Genomic DNA, 26,324 nt, shown 5'->3' on the forward strand with positions numbered 1-26,324 from the left:
AGGGGGGACCCTCATACAGTCCACCACCTTACACCTCCCAGATCCAGTCAGTGTACTATGCTGAGGGGGCCACCTGGGGCTCGGTGGCCCCTGCAACGCAGGGGCTGTGGGGGGCTACAGAGGAAAATGAGGGTGTCCCAACACATTTTTTCCCATTCAGCTTCCCATAGGAATTTTAGACACCTAAATGACTGATGGTAATTACACCACATGTGGCAGAAAGTTAGATCTTTACAAAGAATTGTGTGTTTTTTTGCGATCTGGTGCAAAATCCATTCAGTAGTTTTTGAGTAAGCAAGGTTTAAAATATATTTATGTTTCATGACGTGGAGGATCCGTAGACCCGGCAAATAATAAGATAAGATCTGATTGGCAGCCACAACAGCAACAAAGATGTTGCAACAGCCATTTTAGGACACAGTCTTCGTGTCCTCAAAAAAATATAAGAATGCATAAAAAGTGGCAGAGTAGGCATACCCTGCCCCTAGGCCTGGTGGGTCATGGGGGGCGGTCTCTCTGTGACCCGCACCCCTGGCCAAAAATGTAATTTTATTTTAATTGGACTGCGTATCCATAGAGGATACATGGATCTGTGGTAATATTTTAAAAAGAGCTGGCTCCGCTGTTTCTAAATAAAAGCCCCACTGAGGTGGGACAGGTCCTTGTTGGGCTCAGAGGATCGTACATTTTTTGGGAAAAGGGAGTGTAGCCCCTATCCCCGAGCCATTTGAAGGCCCATGGGCCCCATCCCCAAGGGACAATCTATTTTTTTCTGGGGAGGAGGCCTATGCCCTACCTCCCTAAGCCCTTTGAAGGGCCGGGGGTCCCTATCCCCCGGGGCCATGCACTTTTTTACAGGGAGGGGACATTCAATCCCTCCTCCCCACTGAGCCTTCAAAAGGCCTCGTGGACCCCATCACTCAGGGCTAATGCCTTATAACTGGTGACTTTCAGTGTTGGTTTTGCGTTTACTATGTTATAGTTCGATTGACATTTTTGCTTAATTGTAAAGTCACTTTAACCATTGTTTTTCTCACTGTAAGTTTGGTCCTACTTCTTCCTCTCAACTTACTGACATCTAGGAGACAGAGGAGAATGGGCTGGTTGTCAACAATTCATGTAGTGTCAATCCTTTTTCCCCCCATTATTAGTTGTGGCGGGAAGAATGCAAAATGCTTGCATTGCATCAGGGTCTTTACCCATCTAGGAAGCAATGTCATAGTTGCAGTACTTGTTGAGTTGTTTAGGCGTGTGAGAGGTGTCTGGGCCTCAGGAGATCTCCTCCATCACTAAGAGGTTTCATTGTGACATTTAAATAATTTCCCAAAATTGTAATCTAAAATTATTTATACTTTGACACAACAAAAGAAAATAGCATTAAATTAAAAAGAAGATATTTTTCAGAAACATAACATGAAGGTAAATACAAGACAGAAATGCAGAAACAAGATATCTTTAGAGTTTTGGAATAAAACCTTATGGATTCTTTCCCCATGATATTCTCCTTCCCTGTCTCTTCCACTTTAAAGGAGATTTTAACAACTTAGAAAAATACTTAAACCTACCTTTTCCAGCAAACCTTTGATTGTCTTTGTAGCAGTTCATCTCAGCATTGTAGTGTTGGCGTATGCCCTACCTCTCCAAGCCCTTTGAAGGGCCCTGTCCCCTATCCCCTGGGGCCATGCACTTTTTTACATGAAGGGGGACATGCACGCCCTCCCCCCCACTGAGCCTTTAGAAGGCCTTGGCGACCCCATCCCTCAGGGCTAATGTCTTATAAATGGTGAATTTCAGTGTTTGTTTTGAGTTTACTGTGTTATATTTCAACCTACATTATCCAGCAAACCTTTTAATGTCTGTGTAGCAGTTCAGCTCAGCATTGTAGTGTTGTCATTGCCTTCAAGACATAATCCCCGATTTTGATGGATCACCACCACTTCTGACTACGCTTCTCCTCTCCTTTACTCCCACAGAGAGCATTTTCAAAATGCTCACAAGCAGTGTTCGGCACTTTATAAAAGCAAAATGAATAAATAAAGGTATTGAAAACTGAAAGGGTTTGAACAAAACAAGTGTCTATAGGCCAGAAAGAAAAGTAAATATATTGATTGCTTGTAACATGGTGATTCTGCAACCATATTGATATAGCATTTGTTTATCCCATTGTAACTTTTATGATTTCATTACAAATTGCCTGAACAAGGCTTATTGCTTTCCTTCAATTATATTAATGCAATATTTTCATAATGTCAATTTAATGTTGATAATTTAGAAAAAAGGCTAACATTAATGATTCAAAGAAAAGTAGGTAAGTCACATTACACCATCCATCATTACTATGTGCTAAGTTTGTGCTTACGTGCCTACACCATCAGTATCTGTTTTTCTGTAATGACATTTGTCAAAATTAACAAAAAAGACTTGTCCCATATTTGATACCTACTAAGCGACAGTTTTAGCAATAACTTAAAAAGGGAAACCACATCATTTATCCACCAAATCTGCATCTTTGCCAAATATATTATGCTGAAACAATGCAAATAATTATATCCTCCTGATTTGAAAAAAAAATGAACAACTGTAATTTAAATAAGATGATTTGGAATGCCGGGTAAACAAGAGATTGGCTTTTCACTGATAATTGGGAAATAAAAAAAAAGTTATTTCCAAAGTGACAATTAGTTCTACTTGCGTAATTCCAAATTATGTATCATGTAAATTTCATCATTTAAACACACCTAATTGGTCTCCATATGGTCGAGAGTAAATGTCTTAGCATGAGTATGAGGAGATAACAGAATGATTGCTTATATTCAATGGAGGTCAGTGTCAAATGGCTCTACATTTATATTTTAAGTATTTTATTGGTCATTATGTAATACCATTACTCTACATACAGTCAGCAAAGGCAGTTCAATTATCAAAAAAATAATTAATAAAGAAGGTTTGCAAAAAAGCAGATAACATGTTTTTTTTTGTGGTTGGCGTAACTGAATGTTGTACAGTGGCTGTCTTTTGTAGTAGAGTCATCGTAAGGTAACACAATAATGCAATTCGCTGGTTCCTGCAAAATTTTAGAATCAAATGCATAATTCTGCACGCCTTGTTAATAAGTTAATGATTAGTCAAGACACAACAAAAATCTTACTGTTTGGTGAGAAGAAAGTTGAATAAATAAAATCCTAAATGTGACTGCAGGGCTGCTGTCAATTACTGCTTCATATAGAGAATTTTCAAATGCTTCTGTACTTTCAGTATGTGAAGGAGAATTAGAACTAATAGTTCTGTATGGAACTGAGGTAATGGTGCTGGACAGTAAAATTAACTTCGAGACTAAAGACGGGAAGGTTCTAAAGCAAATGTCTATCTTCTCAGGTTGGTTATGGTGCAAAGCACACATCTTGATCTGAATTGTTTTTGGCTAAAGTGAGATGTATTTGTTTTCTGATCTGATTAGAAAATGATACAGAGACAAACTTGCCCTTAGAGTGCTATACAAATCTGAAGAATAGTCCCTTGGCAGTTAGGGTCTCTCCGAAGACCCAATGGACTATGTCCCAGTGGAGGAAGCACACTATCCCATCCAGCCTATCTAGGGTGGACAGTGTAATGCCTTTTTTACCTGGCCATAACCGTTAGGGCAAACCTGAGGGTTGGTCCAGCTGTGTCTTTTCTCCAGTCTTTTGAGTCTGACAAATCTTTTTAGGAGTCCCGAGGGGTAAGGAGAAACACATTCACACACTGTATAAAATGACAGTGTAAACTGTTCACACATTTGGGGCCAGATGTAGCAATCTTCCAAATTGCGACTTGCAATTTGCGAGTCCCTGCGACTCGCAAATTGCAACTCGCAATTTGGAATGCAGTACGGTGTCTCAGACACCGACTGCGACTCGCTATGGGGGTCGCAATGACCCACCTCATGAATATTCATGAGGTGGGTCGCAAATTGCGGCCCCATAGCGAGTAGAGGCACTCGCAAACATGGAGGCCTGCTGTAGTCAGCAGACCTCCCTGTTCGTGACTGCTTTAAATAAAGCAGTTTTTTTTTTTTTTTAAGTGTAGCCCGTTTTCCTTAAAGGAAAACGAGCTGCACTTAAAAAAAAAACGAAACCTTTAGTTTCGGTATTTTGTCAGGGCAGGGAGTGGTCCCTTGGACCACTCCCTGCCCTGAAAAAATATTTTTGGGTCCATTCACAAAGTGGAAGGGGTCCCATGGGGACCCCTTCCAATTTGCGAGTGGGTTACCATCCACTTGAAGTGGATAGTAACTGCGACTCCATTTGCGACCGCGTACGCGGTCGCAAATGGAATTGCATCCCACTGCGAGTCGCAAATAGGAAGGGAACACCATTTCTGCATTCCGGTGAGGCTTTTGCGACTCGCAAACAGCGTTTTTGGCCATTTGCGAGTCGCAAAACCCTTGCTACATCTGGCCCTAAGTCTCAGAGAAATACTTGAAGTTTAGAAAAGGATTTATTATAGACTCAGGGTCCAACTTACATAAATGAGTCTAAAAAATACTAAATATGTAAAGACTCACCAAAGGAGAATTAAAGCATGGACAATGTTAAATTTCACCAACATATGAAATACCAATATCTCAATGGCAACAATACAGAAAATTAGGAAATGCACATGATGCTTTGAATTCAGGTTCAGATCCTCCTGCCTAACCATTTGATCTAAGTTCCTAACTATTCTAATAAACTAAGGATGAGTTTAGAGAAAAGTATCACCATTACAGAAATTTCAGTAGATGTTCTGCCCAGAGAGATGTGCGTGGCATAAAGCCAGTTCGTCTAGCAAAAGGAAAGAGGTCTGCACCTCTCCAGAGAGTCCACTCTAGTCAAGGGGCAAAACGAATCTGAATCTTAAACTAACTAAACAACACTTTAATTGACCTCAGAACCTTCAGGCAGCTGATATTACAGCCAAGAAAATTTCCACTGACAGGACACCATTGTAAATTATATCAAATTAGCCTTTTATCCTATTCGGAGTACATCTGCATGACCTCGGATGACTCTCATGCTCAGGAATCCGAAGGGGGAGTTTGTTCCTACAGCTCTTCATCACTGATCCATGTCCTTTGCAACACATCTTCACACCACCTTATCTGTACTTAACAATGTGCTTCTCATTAACTTAAGACTGGTACAGAGGCACCTGGAAATCAAAGCATTAAACAAGAACAGACTCGCACTGCAAGTTTAAAGGCAAAGCAAAGGCACAGGCCCTAACTCCAACCTGTTCAATACAGATTTCTAACACTTTTGACTATGAAGTTATTCAAGCAAGTCCCATAGCACAAATAAATGAAATGATCATATAAAACGCATCAGTCCTAAAATAGGATAATATTAGTACATGGAATAGTGTGGCATAATGTGATTACATGTGATATTTTCTTCATCTCTACTTGCACTTTCCACATGTTATGTATGCAGCTGATTGCTTAACTATTTCTCCTTCTCTGAAGCATAGTGGCACAGCCAAGTTATGCTCTTTCAGGGTGAAAGACAGCAAAAAACAATAATGACCTCCGCACCATGGGAAAAAGCTCCAGAGGTGTGTGAGGGTATTGTTGTCAAATCTTAAAGTGGATGTACACAATACTTTAGTATATTGAAAGGAACCACTTTGAAGACAGTTCGTTTCAATGTACAGAGTTGACTGCAGGGTGTTCGGACATCTCTAAATTTGGTGGGTGGAGTATCTTTGAGATGGCAGAGGTAATGTGTTCTACTGTCCCAATGGACACTACTCAATCTGCTAAACGCTAGATCAAGCCCTTAGTTATCTTGAGTACTAAGATGGATGAAATTAGTCACACTATTCAACTCCTAAGGGGATAATTAGTTTTATTTCTGTAAAATGGCTAGTTAAAAAGATCTGAGTTGCATTAGCTACATGGCAGATTGTGTATTTTGTCTGTCAAATTAACTTCACCCTATTTGGGCAAGAGGATGGTTTTAATTATTTGGATAGATTTCCTGAAGCAAGATTAAGAACGGAACCACCGAAGTGGTGGTTGCATTTTAACTATGTTAGGTCTTTGAAAGGTTTGAAAGGTGGAGTAAGATGAGGCAAATTAATATTTATATTTACACATGATATGCTGTATTCCCCAGTGCTTTTAATGCTCGACCATACTTTATTCTGTGATTCCATATTGAATATTTTGGTATTGGGATTGTTGTAGGAAAATGTTTTATTTGCATTGACATAAAATACACTTTGTTTTATTGTTATGATATAGGGTCAGTTGTTAAAAAAATATTATTTTGAACTGAACTAAAATTTCTAAAGCAAAGAACTAAGGCAATGCTACCCTAAAGTATCTTTATGCCTGGATCGTTCATTGCCTGTTAAAAGTAGGTCCCTGCTAAACGGTGTGGGGTAGGAGGTGTGAACCCCCACTTTAGCAGCTACAGCAAAGGTGGGTTTTGTATTGGGCTTATTATATGCCTTTCGGCAGATAACAGCTCATAATTAACACTAAAGGGAAAAAGAAGGATGGGCTTATAAAAAAAGGGGAAGAAGTATGGACGAGTGGATGCATGAGTAGGTGAAAGTATGAATGGATGAGTGGGTGAAATGATGGGTGATGAAGGATGGATGGATAGATGCATGGGTGGAAGGATGAGTGGGCGAAAGGATGGATTAGTGGGTGAAACGATGGGTGAGTGAAAGAATGGATAAGTGGTTGAAAGGTTGAGTGGGCGAAAGGATGGATAGGTGGTTAAAAGAATGGATGGTGGGTGGGTGAAAGGATGGTGGGTGAAAGGATGGGGAATGAGTGGCTAAAAATATGCATAGATGAGTGAGTTAGAGGAAGGGTGGAGAAAAGAATGAGTGGGTGATACAATGGGTGGATAAGCGGATGGTACAGTAAATGGAAATCTAAGAGGCTGGATTGATGCGGGCTGAAAGGATGGCAGAGTAAATGGAAATTTTAGATGATGGGTTTCTTTTTAGGTGAAATTATGTTAGGGTAAATGGAAATCTAAGAGGATGGATGGATCAGTGGGTGAAAGTATTTTATAGTGAATTGAAAACTCAATGGATGGATGGGTCTGGGTGTAGAGGCATGGGAAAAAGTTGACAGAGCACATAGAAATCCAAGAGGATGAATGAATGGGTGGGTGAAAGGATGGTAGAAGGAATGGAAAACTCAGAGGATAGGTGAATGGATGGATGGGTGAGTGGGTCGGATGGATAGATAGATGGACAGATGGATAGGTGGGTGGGTCAGATGGATGGATGGATATACGAGGGGATGGATGGAATGGTGAAAGATAGAACACATTTATGACACAATGCAAAGGTGAAATGGTGTATATCAACGAGTAGATGGAAGGGTGAAAGAATGAATGGATAGATGCTTGGATGGGAGAGAAAAGGAACTCTTCTAGGGCAGTTGAGGCTCACATGCTTTGCTTGTTCGGTACCATCAGAGCTTTGTTTCCAAGTGGTGGAGTATGCAGGGACTGGAATTCTGAGTACCCTGGTAATTACTGTGAATTTATGCAGGCAAGCCAGCTGAAATTCACCAGGTTAAACATATGTGATATACTTTCACATATGTATAACCTGTGGTAATTTTTCCTGCTTTAATATGGAATGTTTTTATTTCATTTAGGGCTTTTGTTAAGAAAGTTGTGGTAACGGTCCGGGAAGAAATTTAAGAGCATGTCATTAATAGTCTTGCATTTGTGTACTGACTATTTTACATGTTTGATGGGTTTTTATATTTCAAACAATAGAAAGAGAGATTTGATTGATTCAATGATTGAATGCACATTCCAGGCAAACCTTTTCCTTATGATTTGTGTTGTTGGTTTGTGGCCATCGTGAATAATCTTATTATTCCTGTATCTGCTCATGCATTTTTCCCCCAGGGGAGTGAATGTGACCATGTTGATGACTTCTTTGTTCCATCTTTTTGCATAAATTCTTTAGTTGCACACTCGTGCGCTAGGTGTTCCTGTATTTAACCTTTGTTGTTTGCCAGTTCACAGATTACCGAAGCTATGTGATACACGGCTGTCTGGAGGACAATCCAACCTTAGAGAGGTCCATTGCTTTGTTTAATGGCATCTCCAAATGGGTGCAATTGATGGTACTCAGCAAACCGACACCCCAGCAACGTGCAGAAGTTATCACAAAATATATCCATGTTGCACAGGTGAGGGCAGCCATGTCAACATCTGGAATTCAAATCAGTAAAAACAATGTTGTTTGCTGTCTAGTTCACAGAGCAGTTATTTGTTTATAGAGGTTCGGTTGATTCCTTTTCTATGCAAAGGAAAGCATATACAACTACAGCATATTTAATTCAAATATATGTGATGCAGTGGGGAACTACATTTATAAGCATGATCAAGATTTTAATAAAAGTCAAACCTGAGACCTCTCTGTCTGTTTCTCAATTTCTGGAAAGTTAAGCCAACTGGCGCAATTCAGCATGGTCTCTTCAAGGACCGGAGCCTCATGAGGTGATATTTGAATTCACATTAGCCTCTGTTGGTCACGTTTCACATAACATAAAAAAAAATATATATATATATACATATATATATATATATATGGTTACAGGAACGTTATAGTTAGGTTCTGAATTTAATAGTTCAAAACCATAGAAATTCAACAGTTAAGAGTTCTTTCAAGTAACTATAACTCCCGTTCCCTTACAAATGGCTGGGAAAGCAGGGACGGAGGACTGCAAGGAACAGTCGACCTCTATTCTTAATTTCACTTTTCCTGGAGGAAAATTTGTTTTAAAAAAGCAGCTTGTTGGGGAGACCATGCAGTGGTCCCCAAGCACTGATGTATATCACTGTGACTCCCAACTAGGGGGAATTCTGTTTTCATAAATCTTCTTGATTGCGTTACAACGTGTCTCAACCTCCCTTTTGGAAGTCATAAGACGTTAAAAGCGTGTAAAATGGATTCAGTACATTGCAATACATATTGTGGTCGCAAAAAAAAATGCATTTTTCTGATTGCTGCCCTGGCGACCACAAAGTGTTTTGCACACGAGGCCTCACTAAAGCATTGAAAAAAACGTGTGTGCTCTGCTGAACAAGAATTTGCAAACTACTTAAACATTTGTTTGCTTTTATTACACTGAGCAGTCCCACTGCTTCTTATCTTACTAAACTAAGGAAAAGGCAAAATAATGTGATAGAAGTGATCTGTATCCTAGACACCCTCTGTAGAAACAGCTGAGCAAATAGCCTTACAAGGAGGCAGCAGGGAAAAAAGACCCAATAAGATTGCAATGGAAGTACTCATATAGTTCTTTGTAATGTTAAGACGTAACATAGACTTTTTATGGGTTACCCATAACATTAAATGGGTTAATACCCCAATGCAGTTGTTTTCTGTCACTGTTAACACCAACAAAGCCTTACGGGTTTTATTTGTGCTTTGCTTTTACTACAGAAGCTTCTTCACCTCCAGACATTCAATACACTGATGGCCGTGGTGGGTGGACTAAGCCACAGCTCAATTTCTCGTCTAAAAGAAACACATTCTTATCTGTCAGCAGAGGTAACAAAGGTAAGTGAAAGACGTGCCACAGCCAAATTAGCACCACAGAGAATGAACTCCACAAGCTTGATTACAGTCCTTAAATATGACTCTTTAAGATTGGAGCCATAATTACATCTGAATTTCTGCCAGCGGTAGATATATAAGGAGTCAAGACCAATTTTCATTTTTAACCCCTTTCTGCCATGTTTGAAAACTGATAAGAATACATGTTTGGCATACAACTTTTGTAAAAAAAAAATACATAAATAAATAAAATAAAATTCCAGTGTGGCATATACACTATTCAGACCATTCTCTTGGCCATGCCAAACCCAAACAAGTTGGTAAAGTTGTTCCAAGGTTAGACCTGCAATCTATCATTTAGAGACTGGGGCTTACAGCTGTAATGAAAAATAACTATCATATCCGCTACAGTATAAATTGGGAAAATATTTCACTGTTTTGAATTTTATATTATGAGTGACCAAGAAGGTATTGCTAGTGAATATGTCTATGAAGTGATAGATAGTTGAGAGCAAAGGGTACTGGCAGTCTGCCTACGGCATTAAAAAGTTATTGGTTCAATACTCAACTAGGTCAATATGAGATATTAATAATAAAGATGATTTGGAGTAATGATGAGAAATTACAGTTTACATTTTCATATTTTAAAACAAACTTCTCCACAGTTTTCAAATTCACAGCAATGGAGTATCTCAGTATTCAGCATGTTTGAGAATTACTTATTATTTACTTAGAAGAATTAGCATCTTAGATTTAGTGGGACATACATTTTGAATGATCTCTTGAAATAAATGGTTAAATGGTTTCGAGGTATTTAGCCAGTGGTGGACTCAGTGAGCAACAGTAAATTAAATGTATCCTCCGCCTTACATTAAAAACTAAGTTATAGTTCTGGCCCAAAAGTGTAAAATACACAAATTTTCCAGTTATTTATAGCAGTGCACAAACTACACCTAATAACTCACACTACCCGACATGCTCATAATACCAATTTGCCAATGGCCTACACCTGCAAACAACATGGGGGGCAGTGGGCAATGCGAGTTATTGCACTTGCTGTTGTTTATTTTAGGGAGTACGTATATATAGTCCTCATATCCTAAGCCTTACAGTAAAAAACATGCAAGGGGACAGGGTAGATGGACTCCGACACCTTGCAGGTATGGGAGGCCCTAGAAATTTGTCCGATGGCTAGTTCCGAGGCGATCTTGCAGGACCACATGAGGGTGGCACTGATTCCTACAGGAGTACCATGGAGCTGGCCATTGTAGGGGAAAACAAACTTACAAATAAAAACCAAAGTGCCACAAATGTTGCCAAACCTCTACTGCACAAACCTTACACCTTGTACTCAAGACTTCATGGAGAGACTGCTCTCCAGACACATATGCCTCATTAGGTGGGGAAGCCACTACTAGACACAGTCTAGGCCTCCTAGAGAAGACGCCATGTGTAGTTCATTCCCTTTAGATGGCTATGCTCCATTAGGAGTGGTAGCCCCTATAACACACACTTTATGCATTGTACGCAATTTGTTACTAAAAGCTCACTCGCGCTACACATCTACACCCAATTATGTGTGCTGGCTCCTACTATGTACACCCAGCACCTTGTACAAAAGTCTTCACGGAGAGCACACTCCATTCTACGCTAAGGTACTACAATGCACCATCTACGCCTTGTATAAAAGACTTCAGTGAGAGACCACTCCCTCCACATACATATGTCTCATTTGGTGGGTACGCCACTAGTATGCACACCCTAAATCTTCTAATGATCTCAAGTATAGCCCACTCCTTCCAGAAAGCTATGCCAAATTAGGTGTATTAGCCACTACTACACATACTAAATTCCTTTTAGAAAAGTCATTACGGAAAACCAACTCCCTCCGGACATGAACGCCACATTAGATGGACAAGCTGCTACTAAACACACCTTATGCCTTGTACACAATTTATTATGCAGAGCCCACTCACTCCTCATGCCTATGCCTAATTAGGTGTGCTAGCCTGTACTACGTACATCCAATGCCTCATACAGATGTCTTTAAAAAGAGAACACTCCCTTCATATACTTATGCCCTCTTAGTTTGTACAAAAAGACTTAATGGGGAGCCCACACCCCCCACACATATATGTCTCATTAAGTGAGTACACTGCTACTATGCGCACCCTATGCTTTCCACAGAAAATCTCATGTATAGCCCATCCGTTTCAGAGACTACACCCATTAGCACTATCTATTCTATGCACAATCTATACCATGTACATATTGTTTTGAGGAAGACCCAATGTCCTCCTTACATCTACACCCAATCAGATGTGCTAGTCTCTTCGACGCACACCCAGTGCCTGGAACAGAAGTCTTGATGGAGTGTTAACTCCCTTCAAGACATGTATGCCCTTGTAGGTGGGTAAGTCACTACTATGTACACCCTAGGCCTTCTACATAAGATCTTACTTATTGTCCAGTCCCTTCAGAAAGCTATGACCCACTAGGTTTGCTAGGTCCTTCTGCACACACCCCATACCATGTACAAAAAGTTTATGAAGAGCACACTCACTCCTCCCATTTAAACCACATTACATGTGCTAGTCTCTACTATTCACAACCAATACTTCAAATAGAAGTGTTCACAGAGAGCTCACTTCATCCAGATATTTACACACCATTAGGTGGGTATACCCCTACTATGCAAACACATCATCATCTATAGAAGTCTTCATGGGAAGCCCATTCCTTTGAGATACCCATGCCCATTAGATGGCCAAGTCCCTTTATGCACATCATAGATCTAATATAAAAGTGCAATCCAAAAGTATGCTCCCTCTACATACTTGTGGCATATTAGGTGGCTAAGCCTCTACTATACACAGTCTTAATCCTGTACAGAGCTGTTTACACAAAAACAAGGTCTTTACCATAGCAATGCCCCACTATGTTAGCATGTTCCTATTATGAAAAGGGTTTGTTCTTGTGAGGGGAAGGTTAGGGAGCAATACATTGTTACTCTGAAAGTGATCCCACTGTACTTCTGCAGTACTTGTTAAATATCCCAAAAATTGGTTATTTATCTGGTTCAGATCTGTGGGAGTCCCACTGTACAAGTAAAATTTTGTTAAAAATATTCTTCTCAAAATAATTTTTATAATTGGGTCATTTGGTGACTCTAAAAATAGCTGGTATGTTAATAGTGTGGTTTACACACTCCTAGGTAGAACTGGTGTTCTATGAAATTGATTCCATCCCTGCGTCAGACACCAGGGTCCGTATTTATGGATGGTTAGCGCTGCCTTATTGCCATTTATTTTGGTGTTAAAACAACGCTAACCTAACTTCTTATTTATATTTTGACGCTAATCCCAACTAGCATCAAAACATTGGGGTTAGAGCCATGTTTAGGATGCGCAAACCACCTTGCATCAATGAGATACAAGGTAGGCGTTCCCGTCCTAAACACAATGCTAACCCCCTAGTGCCATATTTACCTCCCAATGCTAAACGATGCTAACTAACGAAGCAGACTCAAAAAATGGCACTAAGTCCGATTAGCGTCAAATTTTAACGCCTGGTCAGACCAGGCATTAAAAAGAGGCTAACACACCACCACTCAAGGAAAACACACTGAAGGAGCTTTGGAAACGTCCAGGATAACATGGAAATGGTACTGCTCCAGCATAGTACACACTGCAGACGTCTGCGAAGACAGCAGATCCCTCCACCACCACTGCCACAGCAACCCCAAACACCAACACAGCCACCACAAAGGAAGCACAGAAGGAGGGAAAGGATATTCAGACAGCACACAACCATCTTTGGAATGAGGAAACAAGATGTGGTCCAGATGTACAGACTCAACCGGGAGTCCATTGTACGCCTGCTGCACCATAGTGCGCCACACATCACGGCAAGGGCGCAAACTCCCCATAACATTCCACCCATGACAAAACTCCTCCCTGCCCTCCATATGATGGCATCTGGAACATAATGGGTGCACAAGTGCCTGGTATCTCCCAGTCATCCTTCTCGGTCTTTCTACCAAAGGTCCTGGGCACAATCCTATGCCTCACACCCCACCACATCTGCTTCCCAAAGACCCAGCATCTGCAGCAGGAGACCAAGCAAGGTTTCTGTCAAATTGCTGGGTTTCTGCAAGTGCTGGGTGCAATGGACTGTACCCATGTGCTACTGGTGCCACCTGTAGCAACAGAACACCTATATAGGAACTGCAAGCACCCACATTATATCAATGTGCTGTAGGCTCTTCAGCAACATCCTGGTGAAATATCCTGTCAGCGTCCATGATGCATACATCTTTCGCCATTGCACCACCAACCAGTGGTTCCAGGATAGCCAATATGGCAATGGGCTACTCACAGGTAAGCCACCATACTAAACATAGCACACAGCACATCAACCATCTAGGACAAACACCACACTAAATACACATTGGCAGGGCCACAGAGATGTACAAGCAACAACACATATGCAACATGCCATACTACACTGCATACATTGCATGTCAAAAACACACCTAAATGTACATAACACAGCCACACACTGACTGGTACACCACGTGTGGACAGGTGGAGCCAAATCCCCTTTGCGTACAGAACCTGCTCACAAACCACTACAAGTGGGCACAGGTTGACAACTAAATACAGTTCACACACACACACACACATTACACCAAACAAAGAAGCGCACAGGCATGTCAATGGTATAAGCTATGGTCATTTTGAGGAAGTCACACATAGGCACAGTCCCACGTAAACCATGGTGTGCAAGCCTCTGGCAGAACCTAAATCAAATGCCACCCAAGTGGTGCCATAACCAAATATATATCGGCTACACATACCTGACATACCAGTAGTGTGCACATACACCTGTCTGCTGCTTTGTATTGCACACATACAAATACAAAATTACCTGCCATTAAAGACCATGGGTCTGAATCATGAGAAATGAGGCAGCACCTACTCCAGTGCCACCTCACATGAGCCCCTAGTGCCCCCTAACAACACCATGTCTTTTGCAAATAACAGAAACAGTCCACCATGGTGCTGAGTATATGAAAAAACACTAACAATCATGGATGTCATAGTAGGAACGGTAGAAGTATAGAGGACATACCTGACCTTGTATGCACTGTACTGAGGGACTCATATGAAAAACTCCCAAAGCCTGCACTGTGCATACGTAGAAAGTGTCTGTCAGAAATCATTAATTGGAAGCTAGGAGATAAAACTGCACGAAATGACGTCATCCTACTAATGTGTGATACACACTCATACACTTGATGGCTGGCACAGCCATCATCTGCCACAAAGGGTCACAAAGTGTCACACTGCATGCGTAATGCCACATGGTAACATGGACGGCACAGTCTGGCTTTGTAGGGCAACTATGGTGTTTTAACATCTGACACCATTGTGGTGCTAGGAGGTGAATGGTTCTATTTAACAATAGCTTCAAATATGGACTACACAACGCATTTACCTAAATCATAACCATCTTTTTGGGATCAATTTAAATGTTCCCAGGCCCTTGAGCCACTACCCAAGATTGTCATGTCCATCAACATGTTTCAATGAAACCATTTTACAAGAACAGGAACATACACTATTCCACAAGCAAGTCTGTCACCACTCCAACTAAAAAGTACAACTGCCATTGTATGTTCCAGACCACTATCAACACTTATCAACACACCTTCTCTCTATCCTTTGCAGCTGATCAAGGGTACGGCATACAGCCATAGGTGATGACCCATTTTCCAATCCTACAACGGTGGAAGAGCGGGCCTACAACTAGAGACACAGGAAAAATCACAATGTGGTGGAGAGGACATTTAGGCTTCTGAAATCCAGGTTCAGGTGCCTGGCCCTGACAGGAGGAAGCCTCTTGTATGCTCCACCACTTGTTTGCAACATAATTCTGGCATGTGCATTCATCCACAACATTTGGGTCAGAACAAATATCCCCTGGTATGAACAGGTTGATGTCCCCAATGAGGAGGAGGATGATGATGGAGTAGATAAGGTGGAGGGGGAACAACAGAACACTGCTGCAGGAGTTCGTAGGAGACTCCACTTTGTTGAGAACTTCTACACATAGTCACTATACTATAAACATCAAATTGTAAACAAATAAATCACTTTGCAGCTGATTCCCCTTGGTCTACTCATTCTCAACTACATACACCATGGAATGTGACTCAAACCTCAGTGAGCAGGTAAGTAACACAAAGATGACCAGTATGGTAGCAACATCGTTTGTGGCGTAAGAAGGTCTCTACTGCCACCATCTCACATATCAGTGACACACAGTTTGCAGCCATGTGACTCCTGAAGGTCTAGATCCCTGCACCACTACATATATTGTTCCGTGAAGTGGGCAAGGTGCTAATACCTAGCCTATTCACAACAACAACACCATGGATAACCGGATGTATGCAAGAGGAGCACACACAAGGTAGGGGCTATCAACAAATGGATATCAAGTTATGTAGGAACAGAACACTGTCACAACTCATGGTGACAATAGCTTTGCCTGCATGGTACATGTGTGACAGGGTGGAACATCATTGCTAACTGGTGTCCTTCAGTAAATGTAATCAATGTTCGTTGCTGAGCCTGCACAGTGTATCTATGGGAGTGTGTCCTGGCACTGCCATTGGGCACCACCCTGGCACCTGGTGGAATGTACCTCACATTTAGCACATACACGTTGGCTGTGTAGTGCGCAATGGGTTGCCTGACTAAATTATCAGCTATGGGTGCAGAATATCTATCCAAACACATGACCCACAGTCAAAATACATGGATTTATTGGGACAATGCACCACCAAATTTTTATCTGAGTCGAATGTAGGCAGAGTGTCTAATATTCACTATGTAGATGAGGTGCATACTTTTTACACAAATCAGCTGTCTTGACACATGCCTAGAGCAAATCGAGGCAAACATGTGAAGACTGATGTAGAAGTGTATGTCCTAGGTAACAACAGGTTTGCAGGATCAACAATTCTTGACGTGTCAGCATGTATACCTAGTATGATGTGTATAACTACGTCACACAGCACAAAGCAATACACACCACTTATTATCACTCACATGACAGAACAAGTGCATAATAGCATCAGTAACAAATTGTCCCATGCATGTTCTGGGCTCCAGCATCATGATCAGGTGTGGGATGTGCTACTATGTTCAGCATTGTTGAAAATGTCTGAGACACAACAGACACAAGAGTGGGAATAGACCTAGCCATATTTGTAGCAATTGGCAAAAGAACTGAACAGCACTGAGATGATTTCACACCTCAATGTCATTCAGTCATGGTAAGAGTTACCTAGGTTGTGGCATGCTGGAAGAAACGCATAGACATGTTCAATGGAGGTTGTGGATGGACAGCTTTGAGACACCCACAAATACTTGCAAATACAACACATGGGTTGAAATGGAGACAACACAAGTGCTGTGGCAGGAGTAATGTCATGTGTGTGTGTGGAACTCATGACATCTCACGAATACCATCAATGGAACCGTAACTATCAAGTAGCCAGAAGAAAGAGATGTGTACATCTTCCAATTACACAAGTCACATGTTGCATCATGTCCATGTATGACCACACAATGTTGCTGTAGAAGATGTGTACAAAATGCAAGCAGCCTAAAGAATGGGAGCAATGTAGGTGACAATACATGCCTTACCAGTAGTGCAGAAATACATGGAGAAGGGACACACATAGACCAACACTGACTGTACAGCAACTCAATGTCTACATTGTAACATTCACATTTCACATATGTACAGAGAGGGTGGTCAGGTCATTACATAACCCAGTCATGTTGGGCAATAGCATACTATGGTATTTGCCCATCGCATGCCTCCATGACAGGAGGCTGTGACAGACAACACCATCTGTACCCTGGCCCGTTTCCAATATTGAAGTCACAACAGGTATATAAGCCCAACAAGCTGCCCAAGGACACAACTAAGGACATCAAATAATGTTGCATGTCCCACACGTGCAAGCACCCGAGCTCTGTACTTTAGAGGGGAAAGCTGACATCAAGTACTGCAGAGGAAAATGTGATATCCTGCTATGTATGACCACCATTGTGCATGTGTCTGTCTGCGGGAGAGTGTGCATAGTTCTGCTGAGTAGCAATCATGAAGAGGCTAGGTCACTGCTCAATAAACCCATACAGCACTGCTCTCTCTACATTAACATATTACATTGTCAGGGCCTGATGCATGTGCACAGGGGGCTGAATAAACTGGAGCTCCATTAACTTGGCCCTTCATATGCAACCATGTGTTTGTGTTGCCATACAAACTCACACAGTTGTGATGAAGAGTAGGCTGCCATCCATGTCAGACTGCAACACTGCTACACAGTGGTATGCCATTGTTTGTGAGAGTCATAATAAACATGATGTGGTCAAATGTGAGTGCCTAGTTGATGACATGCACACAAATGCCACACCTCTCAGCACATATGTACCACTGTAATAGCTCACGCAAGGTAATGTGTATGGATTCTGAGCAAAAGGCAACCTAGCACAATAGTAAGGGCATAGGCATCACAAGATCAGTGACTGTAAGAAATGTCCTTCACATGTGTTCCAACATACGGGAACATAGGTGGCACTGATGTGACAACGCATGCATTTCTCAAATGCATACATGTGTCCATGCAGGAAGATAGTAATTTGAGGTTTCACATCCCATGAACACACCACTGTTGTCATATGTTACAGATATTATAAAACACATGTCTATACCCACACGCTGCATATACCAATCTTCACCAACACATGTGTACTTAACATCTCCTACAACTAAGATGCATGGGGGACCAATTGGCACACATGTAGCAGAGCAACATGAAGTAAAATCCATCAATACACAACAGAAAGGACACACATGCACACACAAATTGGCAGGGTTTACGTGATGTCAATGCAGTCCAAGTTCACTGAATACTGTGAGTAGAATCAGTCATGATTGTCACATGCTTTACCATGTGTTGGACATTGGCGACCATATATATTGTGTTGTAGTTATGTGTACATTTGTATCTCAGATATAACAATGTAATCCACCCACAAATTAGTATACATACACATGTGTACCTACATAGCACACATGTGCCAACATTTATGTGGACACAGTGTAGCTACACATGCACATATGCACAAGGTATGAGTAATCACATGCAGCAAACTCAACTTACCATTGTCACCGTAATGACAGTACTGGACATTTATGCACATGTTGCTATACCACATATACAACATTGTTGCACAGCCCATGTAACATGTTAAGTTAATCAGGGTGCACTCAAGGCCTACAATGCAAAAATCCATGCTATTCTGTCATGCGTCAAAAAATTATGAAGCAACAACTACACATTGCAACATTTGTAAAATTATGCCTAGGCCCTGAGTGGCAATTACAAGTTCGCACACCTCTGAACACACCATGATGTATAATCCACTCATGACTGTCATGCATTAAAATTCCCCTAACCTAAAACACGCCTAGCCTCTGAACGTCTATCACACGTCCAAGGCAATTTCACGCAAAATGTGAGAAAAACAACACATGACACTCATGCGTCAAAAAAATGACGCATGACTGGAAACGTGACGCACACGCCCAGGAATTGATGAAACAGGACATCCTGCCTCCAAACATGGTACAATGAGTTCACTTTCACCTTCACTTCACAGTGTTATTCTCTGTGAATGAGTGAGGGTGTGTGGATTTGGTGTGGTACGTGGATTGAGTGTTTCTTGTGCTGTGTATTGTAGGTGTTGTCCTTAGTTGTCTTTAAACTTGTCTTTTGTGGTGCAATTGTACTGTTTTTGTCTCTGTATTGTGGGGTGTTTGTCTGGGGTAGAATAGTTGTTGAGGTAGTTGGGGTAGTTGGGTTAGGTGTTAGGTTTACTTTTTTTTTGTTTTGGGTGAACTGCATTTGCAGTATGTCTGGGAACAGAAGGATGCCGCGGATGTCTGCCGATGAGCCGTGGGTGTTTATCTGGCTTATTCAGCATTACCTCCCTTTGATGCTGTAACTGGGCGGCATTGTAATCCTTGGCTACCTCACAGAGGCACGGTGGCTGCAGTCGGGCAAGGTGCTCCACCACCTCACAACAGCAGTGTAAAGAATGACCACCAACTGAAACATCGAAGGTAGATCTGGTTACAAGGAAGAAGGTTCTGCTGGATCATCTGGGAATTGAGATTGGTGGAGCAGTTGGTAAGTCTCACATTTCAATACAAAGTCCTTACTTTTGCATGTCCATGACAGTTGCAGATACTGTTGAGTGCTGCATGTAATGCTTTTGGATGTGGATATGTGGTATGCTACCTATATGACGAGCCCAAGCGCCACCATAGGCCTGCAAGTCAGATGTACAATGATGAATCCAATACTGGGCAGATGTACCATTTCTCCTGGACAACCATTACAAAGTGTTGTGTTGCATTGATAGGGCACCAAATGAGGCCTGCACCATGCATCATGTATGAAAGGTGGTCCCAAAAACTGTTTGGGTGGCATATGTATAAGACACTGAGTAAGATGAGACATCCTTTAGTATAAATATACCGTCATTCTGAACGGCTGCTGACAGCAGGTGTTATATAGGGGGATGAAAATGTATGAGATGAGCCCACAATGTACTCAGCAGAAGTCGTGAGGATCTGTTGCATCTCCTGCTGAGTACATCATTTACTTACACATAAATATATGCATTTGGACCCTACCTGCATCATGCTGTGCCTTAATTCTCATTAGGCGCACACATTGTGGGGGTAAGAGGTATACTGAGGGCCACAAGGACTGTATTGATGCAATTGGTGCTGCACCCCTGTTGTTCTATTTGCCCCTTTGTGTCGTTGGCCAGGGTCATGTAAGGGATCCTGACCATGCACTGGGTCCAGACTACTAGCACTTCCCTGTTCCAGTTCCTTGTGTATCACATTCACCTTATACTATGTCTATTATAACATGTGCAGAGTCTGTTCCACAGGCCTGCCGCTTCTCACTGACAGTATGGGGCTGCCCTCCATCTGCTCCTTCACTGGCACATCACTCACTAACCTGCGCCAACAAATGCATCCTTGCACCATAGACCAAGTGTTTCTGTGTTGAGGCATTTTCTATGCCCATGGCCTTATCCCTCCCTGGATAAATAATGGTATACCATGGCAACAATGCCTGGCCACACACTATGGGCAATACATTCATGATTTCAATCAGTCATTTTGCAGGTAGGTACAACTATCTTCACATTAGTATACTCCCATAGCAATACTGCTCATGTGTGTGCCTTGTGATGGCACACACACATTACTTACTTCACTGAAGGATGTATAACATTATTCCTCAACCCCTGGACAGTTGTTTGTCAGGTTGCTGTGGCAGTGAGTAGATGTCTACAACATTTGAGGCAGCCTCAAATGCTATGGGTGTCACAATGAGACAGCCACTGCAAAACCATTGCATGCCCCTCAGATGCAATATACAGTGTGAAGCAGTCCCAAATGGTCATGTGAGTGTAGAGCTAACAGATACCTACATGACAATGCCATGTATTAATGGTGCAGTGAGAAGCACCACAGGAGTGTCAGGGACAGGGATGATTTATAGGTGTGTGAGTCTAAATTATCTGAGAATATGTGTGATTGACTGATCACAAATGTTTGTTAGTTGCTCTGCACTCCCACTAGGATGATGTACGCACTCAGCCTAACAAGTTAACAGTATACAATGTTGTCTGTTTACTGAAATTTACGAATTACATTAACCAATGTTTTCCACCCATGTCTTGCAGGTGGACCTACACCGTATGAGAGGTTATGCCCGTCAGACATTGCAGCGCCGGTCTGACAAGGAGCAATTCCGATAATGAAGCATGACACCCATTTGGGTGTGTGAGGACTCTTGTTCCTAGAATTAGGACTTCTTTGTGTTCTTTCTCTTGTCACTTTCTTTTTTGGAACAGTGTATCTTATTGTTGTTGCATAGTATAACTTAGAGGAAGGGTATACACTGGACCATTATTCCTCCCTATCCCTTTATTTTGTATTTATATACACAGCATGCCTGTTTACAACGATTTTGTCACAGCACCATTGTCAGCACAGTGTGCCACACATAGCTTACACTTACTGACAAGACGGTACAGATGTGGGTGGCATCTGCAGATGTCTTTAGAAGGCTTATGAGGGAGATACATACACCACAGGTGCCTCAGTACCTTCAGATATAATGAGTATGTAGTACTGCAAGGAGCCATATTGTGCTATACAACAATCAGTAGTGTTAGAAGTTAGAAGACACAAATGTTGATCATGGACAATTTTGTCCACTCAGCTCTGGGCCCTGTTGTTTCTAAATTTATTTCCGTCATCCCAGTGACATGTACATGATACTGATGATGGCTGGTAGGAAATAGTCATAGATGAGGAGTAAGTCATTTTTGAGGAATGTGTGTTGGGCTATATGTGTTATCTGCAGTTGCAGTATACATTATATGGTTCTGCAACCTCCACCCAGTGCTGATACTGATGATTGCTTCTCCTCATTTTGACTGAAGTACAGAGGCGAGACTTCCATAAGAGGGTCAAACGATACCGCCACATAATAGAGGTTGATGATACCTACCGCCGAATGGGAAGGAGGTTCAGATGAGAAAAAGCATCAGGGGAATGGCGTGCCTTTCCCCTTGGGCGACCTCCAAGACAGCCAAAAAAGGACGCTGGAGACAAGCCATCAGGAGTACAGGGGGCCACAGCTGGACCACGTCCCTCTACGTCAGCTGCACCAGTGATGACACAGCCACCACTACAGCCACCCGCAGCGGCAGTCCCAAGTCAGTTTGAGAAGGACATGAGGAGGGAAATTGGGCAGATTTTGGCCAGACTGACTAAATTGGAGAAGGATGCAACAGAGGACCACAAGTTGTTGCAATACATTAAGAAAAAGTTAAAGAAAACCAGGAAGTTAACTTATACTGTATCGTGCAGCCTCCCAGTTCATTTCCCTCTCTTTTACTGTTTTTTATAGTTTTATATGGGATTTTAGATGTGTAGTGTTAGGTTAGTGTAGGGTAGGCCTAGGTTAGGTTAAGTATAGTGGACGGTGGATTTTTTCTACAATATTTCATTGTTGGAGGGTTGAGTGGGGGGTTATTTGGGGGTATTTTGTGTATTACAAAATATATATATTAAAAAAATACCAAATATATATATATTTGTTTAGGCCATAGGTTAGGTTAGTACATGTGTAGTCATAGTTTCTGTACTTGTATCTCGTCCCTTATGGGGACCCGGGGGGCCAATGTTTAGAGTGTGGTGTTACATGTGTAAGATAAGTTTAGAATAGGTTAGATAGTTGTAGTTTTAATTTAAGGATAGTTAGTACAAGTTAGTTTAGAATAGGGTAGGTTTTAGGTTTTCATTTGCATGATGGTTTTAAAATAAATACTGTTCATCTTAGTTAAATTAGTATTGTAATTGATTGTGTCTGGGGCTTGTCATGAGTGCACTGGCCAAGTTGGGGGAATGCCCTATGGTATGCTTACTGTCTTGATTTCCCAGTTTTCCCATATGCATCCCCATGACCAACAAGCTGTCAGATTGGCTGCTACATACTGTCTACTAGTGTAGACATTTGCCATTCTGTATTCCAGCCATTCACAATGTGTATGTAATCTTTATCTTGGACAGGTAAATATGGCACTTCACCTGTCATTGGTGGGGTCCTGCTAATTCAATATTGGTAAGCGTGGTGCAACTGACAACTCCCAATTTTGGAACTGTATTCTGCAACACTGACAGGTGGCCATCACTGATAAGGTTAGCTTTTCCTGTTCTGCACAAATCAGTTACTCCCATCTGGGTAAATTATAATTGATTGGGTAATGATCCATACATGCAGCATGTCTACTTCAAAGGATATGGGTTCCAAAACATTTAGTATACACAGTTGGTTGTAGCCCACAACACCATCTTTCAGCTTCCTCTTGTTTGGTTCCTAGTGTGTGGCTTAGTGTCTGACAGTCATGCACTCATTTACTGATATTCTATACACATTGACCAGGATTGACACAATGCTAACTTTTAGCTGAGTAGATGGATCACAGTAAACATAGAAATGCTACATGTGTACAAAGTGCTTTATTTACAGGTGCAATTGTTATTGTGATTTCTATACAATAACCATTTAACAGATCCCATGATTGAATGTTTGCCATATGTAGCACAATCGGAGTCCAGGGTTGAGGGACATGTCATGAGACACGGTTAGGAGTAGTGTGCATTAGTGAAGAGTGCATAACATTGCCATTTGGTATGGTAGAGACAATGACAGCACATAGCAAACATGTCTAAAGTGGTTAGGTAAAGAGGGCACATTTCATACTGTCACAACACTGGCATGATCTTAAGCCCAGAACTAAGGAGAAACTGTCCATGTGGCATAGACTGGGGCTACAGGGTTCTTTTCCTTGTGAATGTTATTCCTTCCACATCTTCATCCGCTGATATGTGTGGTGCCTCCTGTGCCATGGCTAATGCTATTGTAGAGGTAGAGGGGGCCACACACACTTCAGGGGATAGAGCTATGTAGTCAAACGACCCTACAGCTGCCATTTGTGGCAACACATAAAGCATCATTGCTGCAAGGAGGAACTGCTGATTCTTCAAGACCGCAACAGCATCACTGTGGTAGGCAGCCATGTTCTCTCTGAGTGAGGCCACTTCCTGCTGTATGTACTCCAGGGTATTCTACATGCTGCTGGCATTTTGGGAGGGCGCTTGTCATAACTGCTCCTTCATGACATCAGCTATGTCCGCCAGAGACTGCTGGACTCCACAGAGCAAGGAGTGGGAGCCTCTGATGGCAGCTAAGTTGTCCTTATTTGGACTGAGGCACGTCATGACTACCTCTAGGCTGCCTGGCATACTCTCCATCCCCACCAGAACCTGCTTTTCCAGCTCCCCCTGGAGTCCTACCACTGTCCTGTGAAAGCTGATCTCTGGGTCCTCGTAGTCTAGGGCTGTGTGAGTATTGGCTGGTGTGTGTGTTGGTGGCTGGGTGGTTCGTGCAGAGACCCCGCAATGCTATGTGTCCTCCCTGCAACTCGAGGTGGTGTATGGAGTGCTCCTAGGACATCTGGAGGGTCTGTTCATTGAGGGTTGGCAGCTGGTCATCCATGTCATCAGGAAAATCCAAGACAGGCAGGTCGGCAGGAGGTAAGCCATCATCCTCTGCAATGGTATAGTGTACAATAAATATTGGATTAGATCGGCTGTTGACATGGAACATCATGCATTTGTCACTGGAGGCTTACTGACATGTCACTGACCCAAGGTTGTGGTTGTACGTATATGTAGCATTGTGCATCACACATGGGTCAAGCTCACTAGTAATGGAATATGATGAGTGCAACGCTGCGCTAAGAGTGGCAGCACCCCGCTGCATCCGTTGCACAACAAAAGGATGCACTGTATTCATTTGCATACCGCGTACCCCTGTGTTGTCCCCTGCGCTGGCACTACATAGAGCTGCCTAGCACCAACATAGGCATCCTTGCACCATCATGCAAGGATGTCTGTGTTGAAAGGTTTGACTGTTTATGTGTGGGAATGTGTCCGTTCCCGCACATACACAATCACTTATGGCAATTTGGGTCCTCTATGTGTGCTGCAGAATGCAGCACACATAGAAATGAATAAACAAGGGGGAAAACATGTAAACCTCCTCATTGGGCCTTGCTGACACCACCCCTGGGATGGTCTTAGATTTTTGTGCTGCCACAGGTTCACTGATACTCGTAAATCTGAGGCAGCATCAAAGTGCAATGGGTATTGCTGTGGCATGCCCACAGCAACAGCCATTGCACGTCCCTTCTACACAAAGTGATGGGTCTGAAGGGGCCGTATATATAAGGTGGCATTAATGCACAAAAAGTGGCCTATCACCACCTTGTAAATACGGCGCAGGGCATTGCGTTACCGGAGCATCACAAAAAGTTGTGCTCCGGTGACACTTGGGGCTCATGAATATACCCATAGATATTTTTGGCCATATGAAGGTGCCCCAAATGTCACCTGAGTGTAAGTTTTGGTGAGGCTCAGGTGGCACAATGCCCTGCCCCGTATGTGCTAGGTGGCATGAAGCCACTTTATGTGCCTTGAATCCATCTTGTATTTATGGCCCTTTGACACCCAACACTATGAGTGGAAGGTGTCTGCAATGGGTGATGTAGTGGGCGTACCACAGCAACACCCATTGCGTTTTGACACTGCCTCCGATTTTTTACTATTTGTATTCTGTACACTGGGCCAATATCTTACACGAGTCCCAGGGTGGGTTTAGCATGTCAGAATCTAGGAGTAATTCTTACATTTGTACTGCATTTCTTGCTTTTATTGTGTGTGCTGCATTATGCAGCACACAGAGTGAGAGCAAATCACACTTTCAAATTGTTGTTGTGCAGGACAGTGTTCCTTTCTGTACATAAACATTCTCTCACTCAACACAGCCATCCTTGCACTATGGTGCAAGAGTGGCTACACTGGTGCCCAGCATCTGATTACCACTTGCACAGGAAAGTATACAGAGGAGCGGTGTATTCTGATGTATATGGTCCATCGCTGTCTTTTTTAATACAAAAGTGTGTGATGCTGCCTAATTTTGCACAGCAGCACACACCATCATTTTCTGTTTGTTCTAG

At 42.2% G+C, this 26,324-nt stretch overlaps 1 protein-coding gene across 2 annotated transcripts in view; it reads left to right on the forward strand.

The window, feature by feature from the left end:
* Positions 1–26,324, forward strand: part of RASGRP3 (RAS guanyl releasing protein 3) — a 368,221-nt gene that overhangs the window by 193,966 nt on the left and 147,931 nt on the right. For both annotated transcript variants that reach the window (XM_069234699.1, XM_069234698.1), the window contains exons 7-8: positions 8,018–8,191; positions 9,451–9,567. In XM_069234699.1, coding sequence (XP_069090800.1) covers positions 8,018–8,191; positions 9,451–9,567 — 291 coding nt within the window. The remainder of the gene's footprint in view (positions 1–8,017; positions 8,192–9,450; positions 9,568–26,324) is intronic.

This window comes from Pleurodeles waltl, chromosome 5 (genome assembly GCF_031143425.1).
Source record: "Pleurodeles waltl isolate 20211129_DDA chromosome 5, aPleWal1.hap1.20221129, whole genome shotgun sequence".
Lineage (NCBI taxonomy): Eukaryota > Metazoa > Chordata > Amphibia > Caudata > Salamandridae > Pleurodeles > Pleurodeles waltl.